The sequence below is a fragment of the Procambarus clarkii genome, chromosome 23, assembly GCF_040958095.1.
Source record: "Procambarus clarkii isolate CNS0578487 chromosome 23, FALCON_Pclarkii_2.0, whole genome shotgun sequence".
NCBI classification, from domain to species: domain Eukaryota; kingdom Metazoa; phylum Arthropoda; class Malacostraca; order Decapoda; family Cambaridae; genus Procambarus; species Procambarus clarkii.
The window spans coordinates 9,918,839-9,942,918 of NC_091172.1; the positions used below are offsets into that span (position 1 = coordinate 9,918,839).

Consider the following 24,080-nt stretch of genomic DNA (forward strand, 5'->3'; position numbering starts at 1 on the left):
TCTTCCTATATTGATTCCATTTTTGTGTCTTTTGGTCTCTGGCCCTCTCGCAATTTCTGTTGAACCAATTCTGTTTCCTAGTTCTGCATCTCTGCTTTGGTATAAATTTTGTGATGCCTTTATCATATATTTCACAAAACTTGACATACATCTCATTTACTTCATGTCCTAACAGCAAGTCTTTCCAGTCAAATTCCTTAAAGAAATGTCTAAGTTCCCCATAATGAATATATGTGCGTCGTATATTATGTTTCCAGATTCCTACCAGTACAATTCAGCCTGTTTACTTTTTAAATACAGTATATAATTATTTAAATATTATTGAATCTTTTAACAAAAAAATCACTACATTATTAACTTAAGTGATGTAATACTGTACTAATATTTTTCTGCCACGCTCAACCATCACCCACAAGCCGTCATCTCCCTTTTCCCCCCATTCCATCATCCACTTGCAGAAGTGCCGGATCACCGCTCCGGCGAGCTCTGGCAGCAGTGCACCACTGCTTGTAAATAATTTTAAGTTATACTGTACTTGCAATGCTTTGTGTATTAGTACAGTAGCTTTATATAATATACAATTTATGTCCCCAATAATTAAATCACTAACATATTCCTATGGATATTTAAAAATAAAATTATCATTATTATTACTATTATGTAAATGAAATGTCACCATTCCTCTTATAAACAGTTTTTGCATTATTATGTATTAAAGGATAAAGTAATTAAATTCAAAATAGTGTTGTATTTTATGCAGGATATTCAAAAGAGAATACTGTAAGGAATACTACAAGATATATCTGACCATGTAGCTTCCATAATATAGTCTGGCACTTGCATTTCCACAATAATACTTGGAAGTGATAATATATTACATTAAATTGTAATGTTTACAATACAATACCATGCTGTAATTAGTATGCAATATAATATGTCCATGCAATTATGTGTTTTTCTTGTTCGTGCATTACACAAAGATTTTTACAAAAGAAAATAAGAAAAGGAAGAGTTTTATTGTCTTGGAAATAGTATAAAAGAAATTTTATAACTGAATTTTTTATGGCTTATCAACTTCAAATACAACAACATATTCATCATTAGTATCTTGTTGGTAACATGTCAATAAATGAGTTTTGAGATCATTTACATCTGTGAACACAAATGCACATTCTCCACAAATATACTTAGTTTCTTCTTCATTTGAGGTAGAAGCTTTCACAATATCAGGAATTGTATTCACGCTAGAAGTTTCATATTCAACAGCAAGAGAATCATTGGTAGGATCAGCATTTGCAGTCTGTTCCCTAGTGATAGTACCATGTTCAGGTACACACACATCACCAACAACACTTACGTTTTTAGTTTCCACAAGGTTTTTCATTATATTCTTGTCACCATTTGCAAAATATTCCATTAATGCACTACTGTGAGAAGTCGCTCTCTCCTCCCACATCTTCTGCTTTCTTTGTCTTGCTTGTACCTTATTTTTACTTTTAGCATTCTCTATTTCCTTTTCTTTGACTTGCGCTGCCATTAAAGAACTATCTTCTTCCGATATATTATGATTCTTAAATTGAGTTAACCCTGTAAATACTTTATGAGGTGCTTGGCATAGTTCATTTTTCATATCAGTATTGACACTAATTGTGTTATCACTGCAGTTTTCAACAAATACAAGCTCAGTATTATCATAATTGAAGTGTGACTTCATATGTAATACAAGACCAGATCGACGAAGGAAAATCTGACCACATATAAGACATTTACGATTCCAATGCTGTGAAAAATCATTACCAGCTATTTCAATATTGTGATGTGAAAAAATGTGTTCTTTCAAGTTTTCAATTGTATCGCAAGGAAGAAGACATAAAACACAATCATAAGGTTTACCTTTTGAGTGTATTTTTACGTGAGACTGTAATGTGGAGTAAGTTTTAAACTTTGAATGGCAAACAGAGCATTCATGTATGCCTTCTGGGTTATGAGACTGCATGTGACGCCCTAGATCTTTTGATATACAGAATACTTTATTACACACTGGGCAAGGAAACTCAATGCTACCAATTTTATGCTTTCTTAAACAATGCTGAGAAAGTAACTTCTTAGTTTTGCATATTTTATCGCACTGTTGGCACTGAAAATTATAGGTACTATGGGAGTTTGCAGTGTGGTTGTTCAGGGATGCTTGGCTACTAAATTTTTTACCACAAGCATGGCATGTAAATGGCCAAGAAGAATTGAGGCCATTGCCTTCACTTTCTTTATGAAGTATCATGTGACTTTTAAGACTTGCATCAGTTTTGTATAATGCTCCGCACTCTGGACACACTAACAGTCTGTGACTTCCACTACATGCTTGGTGTTTTTCCATCAATTCTTGAGAAGCATATACCCTACCACAAGAACAACGAACAGTGTCTGGGCCATCTGGGTGAAAGACACGCATGTGTTTGCTTAAAGCATTCTTTCTTTTAAAACCTTTATCACAGACAATGCACCTGTATGGTTGCCTATCAGAATGACTGATTTCATGTTCTTTTAAATGAGACTTAGAAGGAAATACCTTAGAGCATTTCATGCATTTGTAAAGTCTTTTTGTATTTCGTTTACTCCTCTTCAGTAAGTCCCCATTCTCTTCTACCTCACTGCTCTCGTTATTTGCTTCCTCATGTTCAAAATGCATTACATCCCATAAACACACCGAGTTATTCATGTTTTTATATATATAACCGTCTGATTTCTCGACTGAATCACATGTATCTAAGACTTGCTTAATTTTTCCTTGAGCCTTTCTACTGTGTATGTCAGATCCTCTGGTGTTATGTTGAAGTTTTTTTTTAGATTTTCATTAACTTTGCATACTTTATTAATTGCCGATTCTCTTGCACTTTCCTTCTTGCTTCCGCCAATACCTGCATCGGCTCTTCCTTTAACAAGTAATTTATGGATTTCTATTACATGGTCCTGAAAAGTTTTTTGGTATTCAAACTTCATATCACAAAAAGGGCACAGAAACTCTTTCTTTACTAGCTTATATGCTGATTCTGACTTGACTGGGGTAGTTTCTTGTTGAAATATTTTCATTTCACGTTTTTTTGTTCTTCCTTCTTCTTTTATGCTGCTCTCAGCCTGCAATGTGCTTTTCTGATTTATGTCTCTCGTACCTTTCTGATCAGTAGTTATGTTAATTGGTTGACCATTAGTGAGAAAACTTTTTTCATCAAGCAAAAATGATACTTGGTCAGCAATATCAGGGGATGTAACAATACCCTGAATATCATCCATTATTGTGACTTCACCAGCTTTCTGGTCGTGTGCATCTGCAACCTTAGGGTGTTCTGTGTCTGATTCAGTCATGCTACCACCTACATATGCCACTTCGTCATTACTGTCAATTTCATGGGCCGCAAGAAAATGAAAATGCTTATGTAACACAAAAGCAGGTTCTGAAACACACACAAACAAACAATTTTCCTCTGGGCATTCAAGCTGTTTCTGTTTCAAGTGTATCACTTCAAGATGCTTTTCAAGTCTAACATACGAAGTGAAGAATATATTACAGAGAGGACACCTCAGCTGGTTTTTGTATGATGTACAGTTATGTATTCGAGAGTTGGAGGGAATATAATACCTGTGGCAAAATGGACACTGATATTTCAAACCCGATCGATCCTGTGACTGATGACTTAAATCATTGTCAACACGTTTGGCAAACCTTAACATTTGATGCCGACCCGGTTTTCTACCTCTCTTTTTCCGTGGTTGTGATTCATGTTTTGACCACTTTTCACCATAGTCTTCAAAAATATCATCAGCTTCTAGGTTTGGTTCGAAAGAAGTATTTTCCATTTCGGGCACAGCCTCTCCCCATTTAATAACTAAACCATCTTCTCGTCGTCTTTGAATTCTCTTGCTAGACCTGGATGATGCCATATTTTGCAATCTCTTTTTCTCATTTATTATTTCTTTTGCAAAAGCCTTCTCTATATTTTGAGCAACTTCATCCTCTTCACCTTCATTTGTTACTAAGGTAGGAACAATATCTTTCTTTGGTTTCCTTACCTTTTTCTGTACTCCTGTCACACCAGAGTTTCTTAAGGCTCTGAAGGCTGCCAGTATACCCTGTCTCTCATCTAAATTGTTTACAACTGATGTCCTAAAAGCAGTTTGTTCAACCTTTGGAGTTTTGTTTAGTTCCTCTTTATCACTTATTTCCTGTCTTGTTAAAAATCTTCTAATTTTCTCAGCTATTTTGGCTGAAGTTCTTTCATGATATTCAAAATCTCTCAAAAGTGACTCACACCTTCTACATATAATGACACTATCACATAAAACTTTTTCACTTGCAGCCTCAAGTCCACCATCATATCGAGAACTTAAAGAAACGATGCATACTCCACTGCTGAATTTTGACTGATTGTGTTCATTGGCACTATCTTCTACATAGCCTAAGGTAAGAGCCCTAAGCAAAATTTCTTTGAGAGTTTCTGCATCAGGATTGTTGCCAATCCTTGTCTCTGATGTATCAGTGTCTGCAATTCGGCGTTTATCATGGCAGATGTAGCAAATGGCTGGTTCCATTTTCATATTCTGAAAAAAAGCAAGTACATTACAGGTAGTTGTAAAATTTAAATTTATTTACAGCAACTGCAAAAAGCACTCCAGCACTAAATTGTAGTTAATAATAATTTACCCATACTGTACTGTATTACCCAGAAGTATTGTACTTCAATTTAAAAAAGTTAAATGTAATGAAACGCCATTTTCTGGGTGAGACCCGGAGGCTCCCTGGAGCTATTTGGGCCGATATAAATGTATTAGACCGTGGCATCAGTCAAAGCGAATGGAGTTCTGCCTACCGGGGACCAAGAACCAGAACCTGGCCCCCCCTCAGAGAGGCATGAGGAGCAATGGCCTATAGAAACCCCCATGTGGTTGGAAGCATTCTAGGTTTGCCATCGATTGGGTCAGGCACCCAGAAAAGTAGGCGCTCCAAAACAACCCTATCTGGTTAAGAAAATTGCTACTGAAAGCTGAACTGTTAAGCAGAACTTCCCAAACTAAAACCGAGTAAACGAGCATAACGTCAAAATCGTCACCGTGCCGCTGTCTGCACAGCTCCCCCCTCCCCGGGAGGGGAAAGGGGGGAGCTTCAGACCCCTCACTCTGGCTCTACCTCCAGTTTAGAGGCTGGATGTTAAAAACCGCTGACCCCAAAAAATGACGTTTCATTACATTTAACAGTGGTTTTCTGGGGGAGTCCCTTCGGCTCCCCAGAGCCACTTAACTAAAGATAAAAACAAGAGGGATTTACCTGGGAGGCAGTCGCCAGTTGCTCCTCAACTCGAAGTCAAGACAACTGGCTGCAACCACCGACCCAATGCGACACATGCCCGACTTGGGTCAGGAACATTGACTAGGTAGCAAGCAGCCAGGACCCTGTTTGATCTCCAAAAATCCTGTGCCCGAATGTCAGCCCAGGACATATTACCAAAGACGGCAGCCAACGCAGCAAACTTATGAACGTCGTGGGCACGAGAATAGACCACAGTCTTGCTGGAACAAATAACGCTGCAGACGACCTTGGAGATGCAAACCCTAGAACAGGGAAGAAGGGAAACCGAGTCAACTCGAAGCGCATCCCTGACCACCGAGGCTGTGGGACGCAGGTAACGGCGAAGAGCCGCAATCGGACACAACATATGATGCACCCCCGGCCCAACCAACCGACCAGACTTCCCAGAGGCCAATGCCAACGAGAAAAGAGCTTTAGAAAAACAGTCTTGAACCGAAGGGGCCACTACAAGCCGAGGAGGAGAGAGAAAAGAGAGCACCCGGTCCAACGACCAGTACGGCTCAAGCGGCGTATGAGCAGGTCGGAGATGAAACAACGCACTAGAAAGCTTGCAGAATGGAGCAGAAATGACATCCACCCCAAATGCAAGCTATAGCGGCTCCATCAGCACCGCACGATACGAGGCTACAGTATTTGGTATAAGATGATGGTCCTGAAACAACCAAGAGACAACAAAACAACCTGATTAGAAATTGAAGACAACCAATGAAGACAAAAAGTGCTGAAAGGACCGCCAGGAAACTTCATACTGCTGCCAAAATGAAACTCGCAGGTGGGACACCATCAACGAAGCCACCTGATCTCCATACAAGTGGTGATAAACCTGTGTCAAAATGACCAGACATGAAGAGTGGAGGAGAAGATAAAACCAGCCATGTACTGGACCGGACACATCAGTTGAAAGATGCAGAGCCACAGAAAGACCCTCAGGTTCAGACACCGAGCAAGCAGCACCTGAAACAAAGACTGGGCTGGCAACCAAGGGGCCAACAGCACTACTCTCCCCTGATAAATCTTCAAGCGAGCTAGGACCTGGAGCAACAACCGAACTGGGAAGAGGTACAGGTAACCCCACCTCAACCAGTTCAGCCGAAAGACATCAACCACGACGGCCTCACAGTCGGGGAAGGGTGCTACATATATCGGAAGACGACTCGACCAGACAGACGCGAAGAGGTCAAGCTCCGGGCGCCCGAACCTCCGGCAGAGCCAAAGGAATAAGTCGTTGTCAACCGTCCATTCTGTGGACAGGGGAATGAAATGGGACAGGGCGTTGGACACCCTCTTGATATGAACTACCACGAGAGCCAAACCCCACACGAGTCCCACACAAGACCCAGCCAAGTCTGAACCTGAGAGGTAACTAAATATAACTTCCTCCAGTTCACCAAGAACCCAAACTCGGCGAGCTGGGAAAGAACCAAATCCCTGACGAACAGACACGCAAACCATTCAGTCATCGAGGTGAGCCAGAACCCAAACCCCCTAACAGACGCAAACAGATCATCGCAACCCGGGTGAGGCGTGTAAAAATGCGAGGCGCCAGATTCAAGCTGAATGGAAGACAACGAAAGCAGTAAGCATGTCACCCCCATGAAAAAACTGAGCCAGTCCCTGAACCCCAGATAAATCGGGACGGCCAATATGTGTCCAGGAGGTCGAGGGACACCATCCAAGTGCCTGGCTCCAAATGCAGCTGGACCTGGGACAGTGTGGTCATCTGAAAGGAGGGGTTCCAGGGGGTCAGATGGGACAAGTTCAGATAAGACAAGTCCAGAATGGACATCAGATCCGCACAGTTCTGTTTCGGAACTTGAAACAAGTGGGAAACACACCTGAGGGACGCCATCGTTTCAACCACGCCCAAGCATACCCACTCCAGAATGACCCAACAGAGCACAGGGAAAGAGACCTACCCCGCCAGCCCCAAACCCGAAGGAGGAGGAGCCACCCAACACCATCACAGCCTGGAGGAAACGACCTGAAATGCCCACGAATCGTGGGACCAGGCAAGAGCAAACAGCACGTGCCTCCGCCCCCATCATCCCGTCAACGGGGTGAACTCCAAAAGGGCCGAGACCTTACGAGAACCTGACGGTTGCTCAGAGCAATCACTGCGCTGACCAGATGCCGATAGCTCCGCAGGAGAGGCCAGCCCCGAATCTGGCATTACTGTCTTACGACGACCAAAGGAACTCGAGCCCTGGCATGACCCTTCCGGGCAGGATCCCCACGGTCTCCCCAGACGACCAACAAGTCCAACATAGGCTGGCAACTAGACGAAGCTGCCTGCAGAAAATGCACCATCGCAAACTCTGCAAACAAATATGGACAAAAAAAGGGATGGAAATCTAAAAGCCAGGGCCCAAGCAGATTCCAAAGTGTGAACAAGCACTGTCTGTCAGCATGCGAGGTGAGAAGCAAAGAACAGAGACACCGCTTCCTTCAGAATTGGCGCAAACAGCTTCAACAAGGCAGCCAACGCCCAAGTCACCAAGGCAAGCATACCGGATGCTGGCTCAAAACCCAGCTCCTCCACATCTTCCTCGAGCCAGTCCGAAGACAGCTCCAGCAGGGAAAAGAAGCGCAAGAACGAAGCCAAATGCCCACGGGCGCGCAAATCCTCAGCCATGCCGAAAAGGAGGGAACCTTCACGTGAAGGTTCACCTCACCTGGGCAACATCGTGAGGAAGCACAGGGGCGAACAACCACGCATTGAGGTGCTACAACTCACCCCCCCCCCCCAGGTAAACCTGAACGACCATAGTCAACTCCCGCCACTCAAGCGTGCGAGTCCAACAGAATGCATGTCACGCCCCCAACAAAAAGAAAGGGCAGTCTGCCAGCCAGGAAGACTCTGGCACCTCGTAACACACCCAGTAAGGAAAAGAGGAGTCAAACTCAAAAGGATCCATTATTGAGGCGTAATCTAGGTCTCGCAGAAGGTAAGCTGCAATAGCCTCTCGCACCTCCCTAGGCAGGAAGCCAAAACCTCCGGAAAGAGGGAACTGAGGAACCTAAGGAAACCCAGAACCGAACCCGGGGAGGAGGCGAACTCACATCAAACTCATACGGGAAGGAGAAATAGGAAAACCCCTTCCCCTGTAACAATAAGCGCCGCACCGAGGGTACCAACACCTAAGCAGGGTCAAACGGGGCCCAAGCCCTCCAAGTCAACTCATCCCCAGCCAGGGAATTCTCCATGTCAGGACCCAGGGCAAAGCTGTCCTCCAAACCACCTGCCTCTGGAGAAAAGGCAGAGTCCACCGGAAAAGCAAGAAAGAAGGGGGTCCTCTGGCACGACCCGGAAGCCCCAGCAGGAGGAACAGGCTCAAATGCCTCTGCCGCCGATCTAGAAGGTGCAGTCCCTGAAGCCGCCCTAGTCTCAACACCAAGAAAGCCCTGCCCGACTCCGAAACCCTCAGACGTTTGGGAGCCGGGAGCAGGAGGGGGGGGGGGGGGAGGAGCAGGATAAACAACAATAAAGGAAGGATCAGGGGGGCGTGTACAAAACCAAAGTTGAGGCAACTAAAGCCCCTCCAAGTCCGGGTCCCTATAACCAAAGTGGGGCAGCCTCAGGGTATCCGGAAAGGCAACCAACCTAGTGCGTAATCTAAAGCAGGTTAGGCTGCAGCAACCTAAACTTCGTATGCAATGCTGACGCTGCCTGCACCCGAATGTCAATAGCAGTGGACTGGGTGAACTGGAGTATAAGCAAGGAACACCACTCGCAGAACTCCGGATCAAAGATGTCATTGACCCAACAGGCAGCATGGCAGAGGCAAAAACAGTGAGTGTCACCCTGAGACAAGACAAAGCAACCTTCAAAATCACACGAAGCGAGATGGGACTCAGAGGATGCATCCATTGGACCAATGAGCCCCAATGGGGGTTTCCAGGGCCCTTAGGCTGATTGCTAAGGGAAGCCCAGGCAAGGTACTGTTAACCGGTTATCCCAAAACTACCTAACAAACAAAATGCTGAACCCCTGCAATGTGTGCAATCACAGGGACTTAGCTTAGGGCCACTCAAATAATACAAGTGGTCCCAAAGCTACACCAGGCAGACCCCCACCAGGCAAAAGAAAAGAAAAGAAACACCCCACAAAAGCACAACGTCTCCAGGAGGAATAGAACTGCCCGCTATGCGTATTATGAGACAGCTGCACAGTACCTTGTACCCCTGCCAGCAACGATGCTACTGTTACGTTTTCCTATTTAAGGAATACTCACATTAATTATGTTTTGTTCTTGCATGAAGGCATGTATATATATACATATATTTATAATGTATCAAATGTCTTGGCAACACATTTGAGAGGAGCAGGTTGCTCTAGTCACATGTTTAATACCCGTTAGTTTCGAGATTAGAATGCTGGACCTGTTTCAGTTATGGGAGTTCCAGATGTCACCTTTTACTATTCATATTATTGTTAATTTTCTGTAATTAAGCATGTGGCATTGTAACGTATATTATTTGCATGTGACCATTATATTATAGTTTGCATTCTTATACATTTTAGAACGATTGTTTGTCTCAATTATTATAAATATTAAAAAGTCCTTCATTACCATCCATCATCCTGGATGAACAGGAGCAATAGGTTCCAATTTGCCCCAAAAATGCAATAAATGAAAACTCGTTCGATTTCAATCAAACTTTTTTGGCAAGTTGTATATGAAAAGTGTTTCATCTGGTCCAAGTTTCAGCATCGTAGCATAAATAGGAAGGGAGAAAAAAATATTGAAGTAGGTGTCAAAATTATTCCAAAAGTGTCAACTAAAATCATATCTATGACTCTTTGCTATCACAATAGCACATATTAAACAAATATTATAATTAGTTTAATTGGAAAAAAATTTAAGTTAAAAAAAAAAGTTGAATTTTTTTTTTTCAAAACAAATTTTTTGTTTTTTTATCGGACGATTTGCATGAAACTTATATACCTGACTGCACTTAAGCCTATCTGTAAGGGTGCCAATTTGGGAGAAAATTGGTTGATGTCAACCTCAGCCGCAGATTTTAGAGCCTTAGACTTTATTATTTGCTGTTTTTTTTTTTGTAATTAACAAACGTTCAAATAACTTTTTCATCTTTTATTAAATTTACATGAAACTTACACAGTATATGTAGAGTGCATGTCTCTAAATGTTGGAGATAGCTTTTTTCTCTAAGTTCATTTATTAATTTTATAATAGCAATAAACATGCCATATTTGCATAATTTTTGGGGGGAACTTTGAAAAATTTGTATTAGGAAAACTAAAGATGTTTTGGAAATTATCTATCTACAGATCCTTTATTATATGCTAATGTGTCAGAAAAGTGTCACAGAATAATTATATCTGAAATGTGTATTTATTCATTTAGATTTGAAAATGTGTAAAAAATGTTGAAAAAACAAAAACAAAAAATCTCCCTTTCTATTTAAGATGAAGTACTGAAACTTGGGACAATTGCAGCCCTTTTCATATTCAACTAGTCAAAAAATATTGGTTGACATTGAACAACTTTTTGGTAACCAACCTATTGCCCCCTTCATGAAGGCGGAGGGAGAGAGAATTATGGGTAGTGACGGTGAGAGCTCAGTAGCCGAGAGCCGGCCATCGAGTCAACTGGGTCTGATAAGTTTGTCTGTCTGTTTTATATTCTGTATTTTGTCTTAGTAGTTACAATTATCTGGAGAGTATATCTTACTATATTATAACACGTAGTAGGCCATCTGATTACTGTTATACCTGAAGGATAAATTTAGTTGATAGATATACATTTTTATACGGTATTATACAAATAATTTTATATGCATGTTTTATTTGTATAATCATTACTATGTATGTGACATACTGATGAGGCACTCTGGTTGAACATTAAGAGACAGGGGATTTTGTGAATACCCTAGACCAAGCCATTACTTACCCCTATAGGGCAACGAGCTGTGCGTACAAGTCGTAACAACTACCTCCTACCCAAGGCCAAACAGTACGTAGTAGGAAAAAACCCAGTTGACCCCAAGGGCGGGCAATCACCAAGAAGCAAAAGAATCCTGCGGAGGCAGTTCCCAAACAGTTCGTGGAAGGTAACCCCAAACTGCAAGAGCTGTACTTACAGGGCACCTAGGGAAGGTGACCCTAGGGGCATGCAGTCCCAGTTCTTTAGGAATTACGACTGGCTCGCACACCACCACACAGCAGCACAACACTACAAGGCACAGCACTGCTCAAGGATTGTAGCCAGAGTCGATCGACCTCCACCCAACACAACAGCCTCAGAACTGGGGTTAGGTAGCCGGCACAGGATTTCTGGGGCCCCCCTCCTTCCCCCTCCCAGGGAGGGGGAAAGAGCTGACATACAGCGGCACGGTGGCCGTGGTGACGTCATGCTTGTTTGCTTATTTTTTGTTTGGGGGAGTTCTGTTTGCTCATTCGGCTTTTGGTTTGCAATTTTTAACCAGCTGTAGTTTGCTTTGGGATTCCTACCTTTCTGGGTGCCTGACCTGGTAGATGGCAGATACACACTGCTTCCAACTACATGGCGGTATCAATAGGCCATTGCTCCTTGTGCCTCTCTGAGGGGGCCAGGTTCTTGTCCGTGGTCCCCAGTAACCATAGAACTCAATCGATTGTCTGTTGCCATGGTCTAATATATACAGATCAGCCTGGTATAGCTCCAGGAAGCCGAAGGGACTCTCCACAGAAAGGCAAACATAGTACAAATTTAAAAAAAAAAATGGTAGTCAAGAGGAACCTCTAAATTATAGACCCGTGTCAATGACAAGCGTGGTAGTCAAAACATTATAAAAAATAGTTAAAGCCAAATGAGTTGAACATCTAGAGAGTAATGACATAACAACTGACAGACAGTATGGTTTTCAAACAGGAAGGTCCTGTGTAACAAATCTACTTACCTTTTATGATAGAGGCACAGAGATACTACAGGAAAGACATGGTTGGATTGACTGTGTCTATCTGGGCCTAAAAAAAGGCTTTTGATAGTCCCACACAAGAGGCTGTTCTGGAAACTGGAACATGCTGGAGGGGTGACAGGGAGACTTCTGACATGGATGAAAAATTTTCTGTCTCACAGACAGATGAGGGGGGAATAATCAGAGACAATGTATCTGACTGAAAGAGGGTTACTAGCAGAGTACCACAGGGTTCAGTTTTTGCACCAGTAATGTTCATTATCTACATAAACGATCTACCAGAAGGAATACAGAATTATATGAACATGTATGTGAATGATGCCCAGATACTGGGGGAAGATAGGAGTCGCAGACAATTGTAATCCCCTTCAAATTGATATAGATAAACTAAGTGCCTGGAGTATCAAGTGGCAAATGGAATTTAATGTGAATAAATGCCATGTTATGGAATGTGGAATTGGAGAAAATAGACAACACACACACATCTTATAAATTATGTGAAAAGGAGTTATAGAACTCTAATAAAGAACGAGACCTAGAGGTGGTATTGGATAGTAAGCTGTCGCCAGAGGAACACAAAGAACATTGTGAGAGGAGCGCATGCATCGCTTTCCAACTTCAGACTTGCTTTTAATTACATGTACTGTATATGGATGGTGAAATACTAAAGAACTGTTCATGACTTTTGTGAGACAAAAATTGGAATATGCAGCAGCTGTATGGTGCCCAAATTATCTGGAACCTCTCACCACCACCTCCTCACCCTCCCCACACACCAACACCACTCCTCCCTCCCTCCTCATCATCCTGTCAGTAAAGTGCAGTTAAATGCTCACTTATTTTATTTCTGGTTTAAATTTATACCCGATTGTTTTGTGTATTAAAAATATGAGTAGTACAGTAGAACCTCGAGTGACGAGCGCCTCAATTGGCGAGCAATTTGGGTAACAAGCGCCCTGATCACTGACAATTCGTCTTTTTTGGTGAGCGCTCGTTTGAATAACGACACCACCACATGGTGGGGTCGCACTGCTTCTCGCACATTCTTGGACGCCACCGACGATGCAAATAAATGATCTTTTTATGTTAAAACCCTGCCTCATCTTCGTTGGAGCGCTGTGCGCCCGGGCCGAGTCAGGCACGATGGAGGAGCCCGAGTTGCCACGAATTTATTTTCGCGGTACTGTATTATTTACAGTATCTATGGCATATTTTACACCCATTTTTTTCACTGGTGTGGTTCAATATGTTCTCACTTGACGATTTATTATCATAGAACTGTTATCAATGTATATTATATTCACATATTAGTGTCACAAGAATTTACACAAAAATGTCTTATTTTCAATAAAATATACTATTTCTTATGATTTATTTTCAAAATTTACACCCACTTATTCTGTATTTACATGTTTTTACACCAGTCTTGAACATTTAGAACTCATCAAGACTGTGATACTTGTCAAAACATTTGACATAGCACAGAGGGACCTGACACGCTATGCACCAAGTCATCACCATTTTTCGTTTCTGTTGCCTCTTGGTTGTTGTCTTGCATACAATGCACTCACACTGGCCAACAGCACGCTTTGTAGTTGGTGGTAAATACCTGAGATTATGTGTGACAAAGGCATCCTTGAAAGCGAGCCTGTGTGTTAGAGCATGGTACAATACCAGGTTCAGAATGGGCCTCTGTATGCCAGGAATTACTTTGCCAAACTTCTCTAGTAATTGTATTACTACAGTAAAACTGAACGCACGGAAATTTTGTTTACCATCTTTTTTGACAAGATACATATTGCAACTGTTCAGCATTGATAGAACAATGCTGAACAAAGCCCTGGCACTGTATGTTGATGAAACATTGTGTCAAACACGTACTTGACCATTATTGGAGCAAAGACCATACTGTTCCAACACCAATGTTCGGCAAATATATGTCTCGAGACTGATTTGCAATAATCCTCAGGTGTCTTCATTTTGCAAATGCAAAAATTCAAGGATGCAAATGCAAAATTCAAGGATGCCTTTGCCAAGAAAATTGTTCTTGCCCGGGCTGAAGTGCACCAAGAAGGTCCACTTCACTGTTTTCTGTACACACTCTACTGCCCCCACCATCATATCACATTTATCCACCAAATGCATGTTGATGTTATAGTCCAAGACACAATCTGGCTTATAGATTATTTGTTTTGTTGTTCTGTTCACCTTGCCACTGTCCAACATTGTACCATTGTGAATGGTGGTCAACATGTTCACTTCACGCCTCTCTTTCCACCGCACTGAAAGCATTGCACCTGTTTTCCTTAACTCATAATCACCAACCTGCATAGCAGTGTGAAACCCTGGCATTTCCCTTCGTTTTGCCTTCTCTGTGCTACACACTCCAGTTCTATTATCAAGCAAGAACCTGGTTAGCAAGGGACTGGTATAATACTTATGTGTACAATATGTGGCCCTTGTTCAGATATGGTGCAAGCAGTGACTTCACAACACTACCCAAGAAGCCATGTTGGCAATTAGCAGGAATGTCTACATTTGTACCCGTATACATTATCATGTGTAACACAATTCCTGTTTCACAGTCACACAGTACAAAGAATTTCAATCCAAATCGGTGGCGTTTGGAGGGAATATACTGCTAGAAGGCAAGACGTCCTTTGAAAAGCACAAGGGATTTGTTAATCGCCAGCTTCCGAGCTGGTACGTAGAAATCCCTGTACTTTCCAATAAGTTTATTCAGGACCTGCCTTACCTTCCAAAGTCTATCATCATCATTCTGGTCTTCATCATTTGCAAAATGAAGACACCTGAGGATTATTGCAAATCAGTCTCGAGACATATATTTGCCGAACATTGGTGTTGGAACAGTATGGTCTCTGCTCCAATAATGGTCAAGTACGTGTTTGACACAATGTTTCATCAACATACACAGTGCCAAAAAACACATACATTTCACCCACTGTCGTATCTTTCCATCGCTGTAAACGTGAAAAATCAAATAACTCCTCATCAATGAGGTCAGCCGCATATTTGTTCATTTCCTGAACAATATATTCCATGAGGGGCTCATCAAAATATGCGGTAAAATAGTCCATTTCACACATATCTGCACCTTTATCAGGGAAAAGGTCTGTAATCCCAACATCTGAATTATCAAAACAGGAATTTGTGGAACAAAATCTGTCTCATCACTCGATACAAAAACACCTGGTGTCTTTCGAGAGCCAATAGCGGCACCACGGTGAGGAAACCGTGGACCAGGAGCTGAAGCAGGTCTAGGAACAGTAGGGGCAGGCAGGGACGGTCACGGAAAATTACTTGATGTTGAGGGTCTTTGTTCATCAGTGTCCCCATGTGGTCCCATGCGGTGCCGCATGGCTGGGCCAGATGCTGCTGACGTGACAAAATGTCGCTTGGCAACACCACATACTCCATTGGCACAAGCACCAAAACTATTTTCCGATTCTAAGTCACTAAAACCGAAAAATGATTCACTTTCCTCAGACTCGTCGACCAAAACATCAATATCCTGCAAGGTAGCACATGAACTGTGTGGTCTGGCACGAAGTGGAATCGAGTGAGGGCGAGGAGGCATGGGCGAGATGCTAGGCCTAGCCCTGGTGGAGCCAGCATGTTGTCACGTGGGGGTGGGCGGTCCGGGGCTCTGCTAACACTTAACTGCTAGGGGCTCAAAGGCCCAAATACTCAGCCCCTCCGACTCCCGGGATTCGCCGGAGTCTCCTTGGTCACACAAGATAGGACCAACAATGCCCACCTCCGCAGGTCTTTGCTTCCACCACAAAGGGGTGCCACTGATTCACCCTGGAAGCCCTTCAGTCAACCACGGGGAAACTGCTGTTAACAGTTCCGGCCTAGACCCGTGGGGGAGTGAAGGAAGACTCAGGCTTACCTATAACCATAACCTCCCTGAGTCTTGCCTGCCAGACAAAAAAAAGGTTGCAGGAACTCCTTTCCCGCCTGTCTTCTCTATCTTCCTCTTAGCAAGGTCGCCAGCTGGGTTATTATATCTGCACCCCAGCAATGCAGTTCAGTGGGTGTATCATATATCGTTTGTAGCCAGAAATGTATGCTCATAGAGAAATATCACAAATGGAGGCACACTCAAACACAGTAATAAAATGTGTGGATTTACTGACGCAAATTACATGAACACACACACACAATCACAAGTAATACATGAATATGGAATATGGATAATGAGTCTGGAGATCGTCAGCCTCTTCTTCCACGACCTCCAACTCTCCTTCAACTGGGCAGGAAGACAGGAGTCTCACACTCTCACAGGAGGGCCTCTTCACCACGTCGGCACCTCTTCTTCACTGTCCTGCCATCCATACACACTGTCCTCTCTGACAGTCCTGGACACAAGCTGCCTTGCAGCCTACTCTACTATTAAAGTAATAAAGTCTTGCTGCCACATACACGAGTAAATATTGTGGCCTAACTAGCCTACTCATACAAGGGGTAATGGGAGGGAAAAATGATCTACCTTACACTCCTGGCTCACGACGCCTGTCCCTCGATGGTGTGAGGTTCCCACGCTTCCTTGGGTCGATCCTCGACGATCCAGGGCGTTCCACAGGTCCTCAGGTGTCGTGAAGCCTTCGCGTCGTCGCCGTTCCAATCCCTGAGATTCAGCTGCCCCAATCCTGGTTCATCGATGGGCGCTGAGCTAATCACTATTTTTCCCCACACTCGCCTCTCCCACAGGGCGTCGCTCCTTATCCTAGGCACGGTGTCGTCCTTCCAAGATTCTCAGTGGATGTGACCCCAGTCACAGCTAGCTTGCTCGCCCACCTTCCAGACCTCAACGTCCAGCCAGCGGCGCCGCCCAGCGTCGTCGCCGACTATTTTCCAAGTTTGGGCACTTCTCTGCTCACTGAACTTGGTTCCTCTTTGGCTTCCCAGAAGCGCAGGGTCTCCAATAACTATGATGGCGGCGATGGCCAGCTCAATCCACTGAACAAGGCTTGCAGAGCCTCCAATTCTTGAGAGCAGACCGAGGCGCGTCCTGTCGCTTCCACGGTCAGAACAACTCTGACGTTGGCGCCGCCCGGGGCACTCGGTGACGTCATGGCGGGCCCTGATTTGTCGCCCGCGACCTACGTCGGCCAATCCGCGATCGGCTTGTCTCCCTTCCAAAAGGTCATATCTGCCGTAGGGGATACTGTTTCATTTTATAACAGGGCGCCAATTTTCCTTTATTTACAACTTATAATATAACCTCCTTCCATTAAATGGCAGCCGGTCTGGTCGCCACATATATCATTAGACTCCCTGAACCTCAGAGAATCAGTAGGGAGAGCTGATATGACTCTTTAAGCCGGCAAACGAAAGAAATAGGAGAGGGCACCGTAACAATGTTCACACTCATCGTCGGTCGTATCCACCTCTGTGGGTTGTGTGTAGTCATGATCAAAGTCCGAGTTGTCAATATCAGATTCATCAGGAACAAATTCTTATTAATTTCGTCTTCGGTCAGAGGTCGCGAGGAATGCCTCGTTGAGCGGGGTCGGTCATTGGAACTTGATGCGCTCGACATGGTGTCCGCCGGGTAACCGAGGCCTCTACACAATGGCGGCCTACGTGGGATTTTTTTCCCAGGTGGCGTTTGTTTATGGTCGGGTGCGGCTCGCCAATGACTACCCTTACCCCACGCGGGGCATTTAAATTATAGCGCTAGACACGAAAACAGCTATTAATGTATTGCGCGGTTTCTGTTTTGTTACTGAAATCATCTATATATGTATAGTGCAGTTTAAGGGTTAAAGATGCTAATGATGCTGGGATGTAAAGGGGTGACTGCTGTGATGTTGCAAAGCATCGACTTTTTTGTAGAAAAAAGAAATGAAATTTAAAAAAAAAAAACAAGAACAAATGTCAAAAAGGTTCGTTCGGTGTTTGTCGGGTAGGCTGCTCCATTATTGAGAAATAAATTAAAAATACAAAGCAAATGGAACACAATTGAAACAGACTGTCATAATGGAGCAGCCTACCCGACAAACACTGAACGAACCTATATGGCATTTGTCTGTTTTTCAAATTGTTTCAACTGTTTTGTTTTCGTTTTTTTTTTTTTAACATGGAGCAGCCTACCTGACAAACACCAAACAAACCTTTTGCTATACAAAAAATTAAAAAAAATTGAACAAATTTGAAGAAAGAAAAAGTCATAAAGGTTTGTTCAGTGTATGTAAGGTAGGCTGCTCCTTTATTTAAAACATCGAATATCATATTGATATTTTTTGGTGGTAAAACGGATTAATTTAATTTCCATTATTTTAAATGGGGAAATTTGTTTTGAAAGACGAGCGTTTCACATAACGAGCTAAGTGCCGGAACGAATTAAATTCGTCAATCCAGGTTCCACTGTATTCTGTATAAAATGTATTTTTAAGTTAATACTTTTGGGGGTGTGAAACGAATTAATTCAATTTACATTAATTCGTATGGGAAAATTTGTTTAGGTTTTCGTAATTTTTGGTTCTCGTAACGTCTTTAGGAACGGATTAACTACGAAAACTGAGGTACAGTACCACTGTATATCTTTGTTTTACTAAAAATATTTTTCTGGTAGAGGCTCTACATATAGATTATACTGTACAGTATTTTACTAATTCTCGAGACATGTATAATTAATGTTTATCAACTTATCAAGATGTTTTCAACAATTTTCTTCGGACACTTCTGTTCCAACACGGTTGCACATTTTTGGAATCCTACACTTTGATTAAAATGACTGACTGACAGGTCAGATTCCATTATGACTCGGAACATTTTCACCGCCGGTGTTGGGATGACATTAGCCTGGGGTGGACCACCAGTGTTGTGTGGACATTAGCCTGAGGTGGACCACCAGTACTGTGGGTACATTAGCCTGAGGTGGGCCACCTTGTTGGGGGCACATTAGCCTGGGGTGGACCACTAGTTTTGGGGGCACATTAACCTGAGGTGGACCACCAGTGTTGGGGCACATTAACCTGGGGTGGACCACCAGTGTTGGGGGTACATTAACCTGGGGTGGACCACCAGTGTTGGGGGTATATTAACCTGGGGTGGACCACCAGTGTTGGGGGCACATTAACCTGGGGTGGACCACCAGTGTTGGGGGTATATTAACCTGGGGTGGACCACCAGTGTTGAGGGCACATTAACCTGGGGTGGACCACCAGTGTTGAGGGCACATTAACCTGGGGTGGACCACCAGTGTTGGGGGTACATTAACCTGGGGTGGACCACCAGTGTTGAGGGCACATTAACCTGGGGTGGACCACCAGTGTTGGGGATACATTAACCTGGAGTGGACCACCAGTGTTGGGGGTACATTAACCTGGAGTGGACCACCAGTGTTGGGGGTACATTAACCTGGAGTGGACCACCAGTGTTGGGGGTACATTAACCTGGGGTGGACCACCAGTGTTGGGGGTACATTAACCTGGGGTGGACCACCAGTGTTGGGGGTACATTAACCTGGGGTGGACCACCAGTGTTGGGGGTACATTAACCTGGGGTGGACCACCAGTGTTGGGGGTACATTAACCTGGGGTGGACCACCATTGTTGGGGGTACATTAGCCTGAGATGGACCACCGGTGTTGGTTGTACATTAGCCTGGGGTGGACCACCAGTGTTGGGGTCATATTAGCCTGAGATGGCCCACCAGTGTTGGGGGTCACATTAGTTTGAGATGGACCACCAGTGTTGGGGGTCACATTAGTTTGAGATGGACCACCAGTGTTGGGGTCACATTAGTTTGAGATGGACCACCAGTGTTTGGGGTACATTAACCTGGGGTGGACCACCAGTGTTGGGGGTACATTAACCTGGGGTAGACCACCAGTGTTGGGAGTATCTTCTTGAGGTTATCTTGAGATGATTTCGGGGTTTAGTGTCCCTGCGGCCCGGTCCTCGACCAGGCCTCCATCCCCAGAAAGCAGCCCGTAACAGCTATCTAACTCCCAGGTACCTATTTACTGCTAGGTAACAGGGGCATCAGGGTGAAAGAAACATTTTGTCCATTTGTCTCCTCCTCCACCGGGGATCGAACCCGGAACCTCAGGATTACGAATCCGAAGCGCTGTCCACTCAGTTGTCAGGCGCCCTGTCAGGTACATTAGCATGAGATGGACCACCAGTGTTGGGGTCACATTAGCTTGAGATGGACCACCAGTGTTGGGGGAACATTAGCCTGGGGTGGACCACCAGTGTTGGGGGCACATTAGCCTGGGGTGGACCACTAGTGTTGGGGGGCACATTAGCCTGGGGTGGACCACCAGTGTTGGGGTCACATTAACCTGGGGTGGACCACCAGTGTTGGGGTCACATTAACCTGGGGTGGACCACCAGTGTTGGGGGGTACATTAACCTGGGGTGGACCACCAGTGTTGGGGGGTACATTAGCCTGGGGTGGACCACCAGTGTTGGGGTCACATTAACCTGGGGTGGACCACCAGTGTTGGGGGGTACATTAACCTGGGGTGGACCACCAGTGTTGGGGGGTACATTAGCCTGGGGTGGACCACCAGTGTTGGGGCACATTAGCCTGGGGTGGACCTCCAGTGTTGGGAGGACTACTACTACTTCGTGATACATGCAGTTTGTATGAAGGTTTTTCTTCCAAATGACTGCAAAAGTGATGTTGAAAGATGCACCACTCACAGTGGCGCATCAATGTTCATAATTTGGCAGAGATTGGCAGTTATCGATGGCTTCTATTTGTGTGAGGATAATGAGAAAATATGCATTTGAGTGGAAATGTACTCAGGATGGCAAAGATAAGGAGTTGTGTTAATGGTGGTATCAAAGTGTTGCTGTTTTATAAAAAATATATGGTTTAGTCAAGAGACTGAGATTGAGTGTCGAAGTATGTTTGGGAGTTAGTCGCAATTCAGATAGGTTAGGGTAGATTATGGTAGAGTAAGTTAGAATACATAAAGTAACATAAGGTTAATGTGTATAAGGTTACATTAGATTGGGGTAGGTTGGTTGAAGATAGGTTGTTACGTTGTCGTATTTTGGATTTTTACGTCTGGGATGCGATTACATCGGTCTTCTTTGACGTGCCAGTAGTACACCATGTTGAATATCTGGGAGTGGATGGAGGATGTGTCTCAGGAGTGTGTGGTTTATGTGTTTTTTCAGTCAAAGTGCTAGGTCATTGGGAGGTTTGTACAGCTGGGGGTATCTTACTCTTGATGCTGGTGGTTGGAGTTTGTGGCAAGTTAGCCTGGGGAGTGACTTAGGTTAGGCATACTACAAAGTCATTTAGGAGGTTTTCCAGCATCAGTTCAAACAACATGTTTCCAGCAATGATAGCTGTGTTAGGGCACATGTCATTGTCTGTAGATGTCAATGGGGTGACTGTTGGATCAGCCTCAGGGATGAATTAATTAATTTACTTGTGTAAAAAATTTAGTTAGAAGTCTGACCAGCAGCTTTTCTAGTACATTTTCAATGCAAGTAACAAGAGTTTCAACAAGATCGAGACTAAGTTGTACATTATGTGGGAGAGGATTGGACTCTTGGGGTGCAGGATTGTCAGATACAGACATTTCAGGTACAAGCAAAGGTTGTGGTTGAGTGTGAGGTAGCAGTTGATGATGGACTGAGTTAGGTTGTTGGTAGGGGAAACCTTAGTTTTTGCTATGTATGAAGGACATTGTTTGAATGTAATGTTATGATTGACAACACAGTTCGAGCAGGTGAGTTTATCTGACACACAGTCTTGTGTGTAATGGAAACCAGAGCATTTCCCACATTTAATGTCTTTGGTGCAACCTTTCGAAATATGGTTAAAACCTTTACATCTGAAGCACTGAGTGGTACGTACACCTCTAGTTTACGGAGGAAGCCGTTAATCCAAACCCAATCAGGGGGAAAGTAGTCTAGAAAAGCAAGCAGGGCAGTGTCTGTATCACTCAGTTCTCCGTTTGTTTTACGCATAAATTTTTTTACTCCGACGATTGTAATGTCATCTGCCTGAAGTTGTGCCTTGATGTCGTCTGTCCTAATGTCTACATGTTGGGCTACATATTTCACTAATTGGTCCCCTAATGGTTGGTAGCATTTGACTTTGTATCCACAGATGTCAGTAACGTCTGAAAGCTCTAGTTCCTCGCTGTGTTTGTAGTCCACTGCCACCTAATATGTTTATTAGGTCACATATTGTGCACTTTGATCTTAAATATCTTGGGAATGGCATTAAAAAGGATACTTTGTGCCCTGATATTTCCAAAAACACTCCTATCTTCATCATCAAAGGCACTAAGGAAAGTTTGAAAACCAGGAGAACTTGTTGACCAGACCACACACTAGAAGGTGAAGGGACGACGACGTTTCGGTCCGTCCTGGACCATTCTCAAGTCAATTGTGGACCAAAACCGACGACGGACCGAAACGTTGTCGTCCCTTCACCTTCTAGTGTGTGGTCTGGTCAACATACTTTAGCCACGTTACTATGACTCATCGCCTGCACAGGAGAACTTGTCCTACCTTGGTCGAGTTGTGGATGTTGATACTCAGGCTGCGTGGGGCTGGGATGGTCTCTGTTTACCTCTGTATGATGACGGCATTGCACCTCTAATCTGTTTGCCTTACTGTGATGCTTACTGTCCTGGAAAACTCCCTCTGGATCCTCCTCCAAGACCAGGTGACGGTCATGATCCAAATGTGTGCCATGTAACAGTGGTTTCTTAAAACCCTCAGAGGATTCTTGAATGTTTTTAGGAGACGCTGTGCGCACCTCAAGTCGTTACGATGTCTCCTTGAGGATTTGCTGTTAGGAGAACATTAGCCTGGGATAGACCACCAGAGTTTAGAATTGGGGGGACATTAGCCTGAGGTGAACCACGAGTATTGGGGAGGGGAAGACATAAGCCTGAGGTGGACCACCAGTATTGGGGGGGGGGGACATAAGCCTGAGGTGGACCACCAGTATTGGGGGGGGGGACATAAGCCTGAGGTGGACCACCAGTATTGGGGGGGGGGACATAAGCCTGAGGTGGACCACCAGTATTGGGGGGGGGGACATAAGCCTGAGGAGGACCACCAGTATCGGGGGGGGGGGGGGGCATAAGCCTGAGGTGGACCACCAGTGTTGGGGGACATATGCTGGTTTCCTGGCAAAATTCATTGAAAATCCTCCAATGAATGTGTATTCCGTTAGATAAACATCAGCCCTTGAGTGTGAGGCAACGCCAGCCTCACTCCCAGTCACACTCACCTGGAGTGTGAGGCAACGCCAGTCTCACTCCCAGTCACACTCACCTGGAGTGTGAGGCAACGCCCGGCTCACTCCCAGTCACACTCACCTCGCATGTGAAGGAACTCTTGCTTCACTCCAAACCAGACTCACCTGTGTGTCATGGCTTCAAGCTGCAAATCTTGAACTTAAGATCAAATTACAAAGCTTGTAAACAATGAGCGGAGGAACAGCTGAGTAGAGAAGGGAGTACGAGCCTACCTCTACTTCGTCCAATGTCTCCTTCCGAATAATAAATAAATAAATAAATAATAATAATAATAATAATAATAATAATAATAATAATAATAATAATAATAAATAATAATAATAAATAATAATAATAATAATAATAAATAAATAATAATAAATAATAAATAATTTTTTATTCAGGTAAGGTACATACATATACAAAAGTTGATGGATTTATAGATAGAGCTAGTACATACAATGCCTAAAGCCCCTGTTACGCAAAGCGTTTCGGGCAGATAAATATAAATATAAAAAATATAATCACCACCAGTATAGTTAGTTTAGT

The 24,080-nt window shown here is 43.8% G+C and overlaps 2 protein-coding genes across 5 annotated transcripts; both read right to left on the reverse strand.

Moving 5' to 3' along the window:
* Positions 1-740: 740 nt before the first annotated feature.
* Positions 741-2,716, reverse strand: LOC123764062 (zinc finger protein 25-like). Its single transcript, XM_045751557.2, has one exon. The coding sequence runs from the start codon at positions 2,714-2,716 to the stop codon at positions 1,061-1,063; it is 1,656 nt and encodes a 551-aa protein (XP_045607513.1). The 3' UTR covers positions 741-1,060.
* Positions 741-23,785, reverse strand: LOC123764061 (uncharacterized). 4 transcript variants are annotated; one of them, XM_045751555.2, is made up of 2 exons: positions 23,657-23,785; positions 741-4,593 (listed from the first exon to the last, which is right to left on the reverse strand). In XM_045751555.2, exon 2 carries the CDS (start codon positions 4,588-4,590, stop codon positions 2,764-2,766), a length of 1,827 nt encoding a protein of 608 aa, XP_045607511.1. In that variant the 5' UTR covers positions 4,591-4,593; positions 23,657-23,785; the 3' UTR covers positions 741-2,763. The 4 variants fall into 4 exon arrangements, with proteins under 4 accessions (XP_045607511.1, XP_069185973.1, XP_045607512.1 ...); XM_069329872.1 differs by lacking the exon at positions 23,657-23,785 and adding an exon at positions 23,525-23,589; XM_045751556.2 differs by lacking the exon at positions 23,657-23,785 and adding an exon at positions 22,795-23,069.
* Positions 23,786-24,080: the final 295 nt, after the last annotated feature.

What these genes read in the sequence shown, in the direction of transcription:
- LOC123764061 (XM_045751555.2), bottom strand. Translation starts at nt 4,590, where the DNA reads ATGAAAATGGAACCAGCCATTTGCTACATCTGCCATGATAAACGCCGA.
- LOC123764062 (XM_045751557.2), bottom strand. Translation starts at nt 2,716, where the DNA reads ATGAATAACTCGGTGTGTTTATGGGATGTAATGCATTTTGAACATGAG.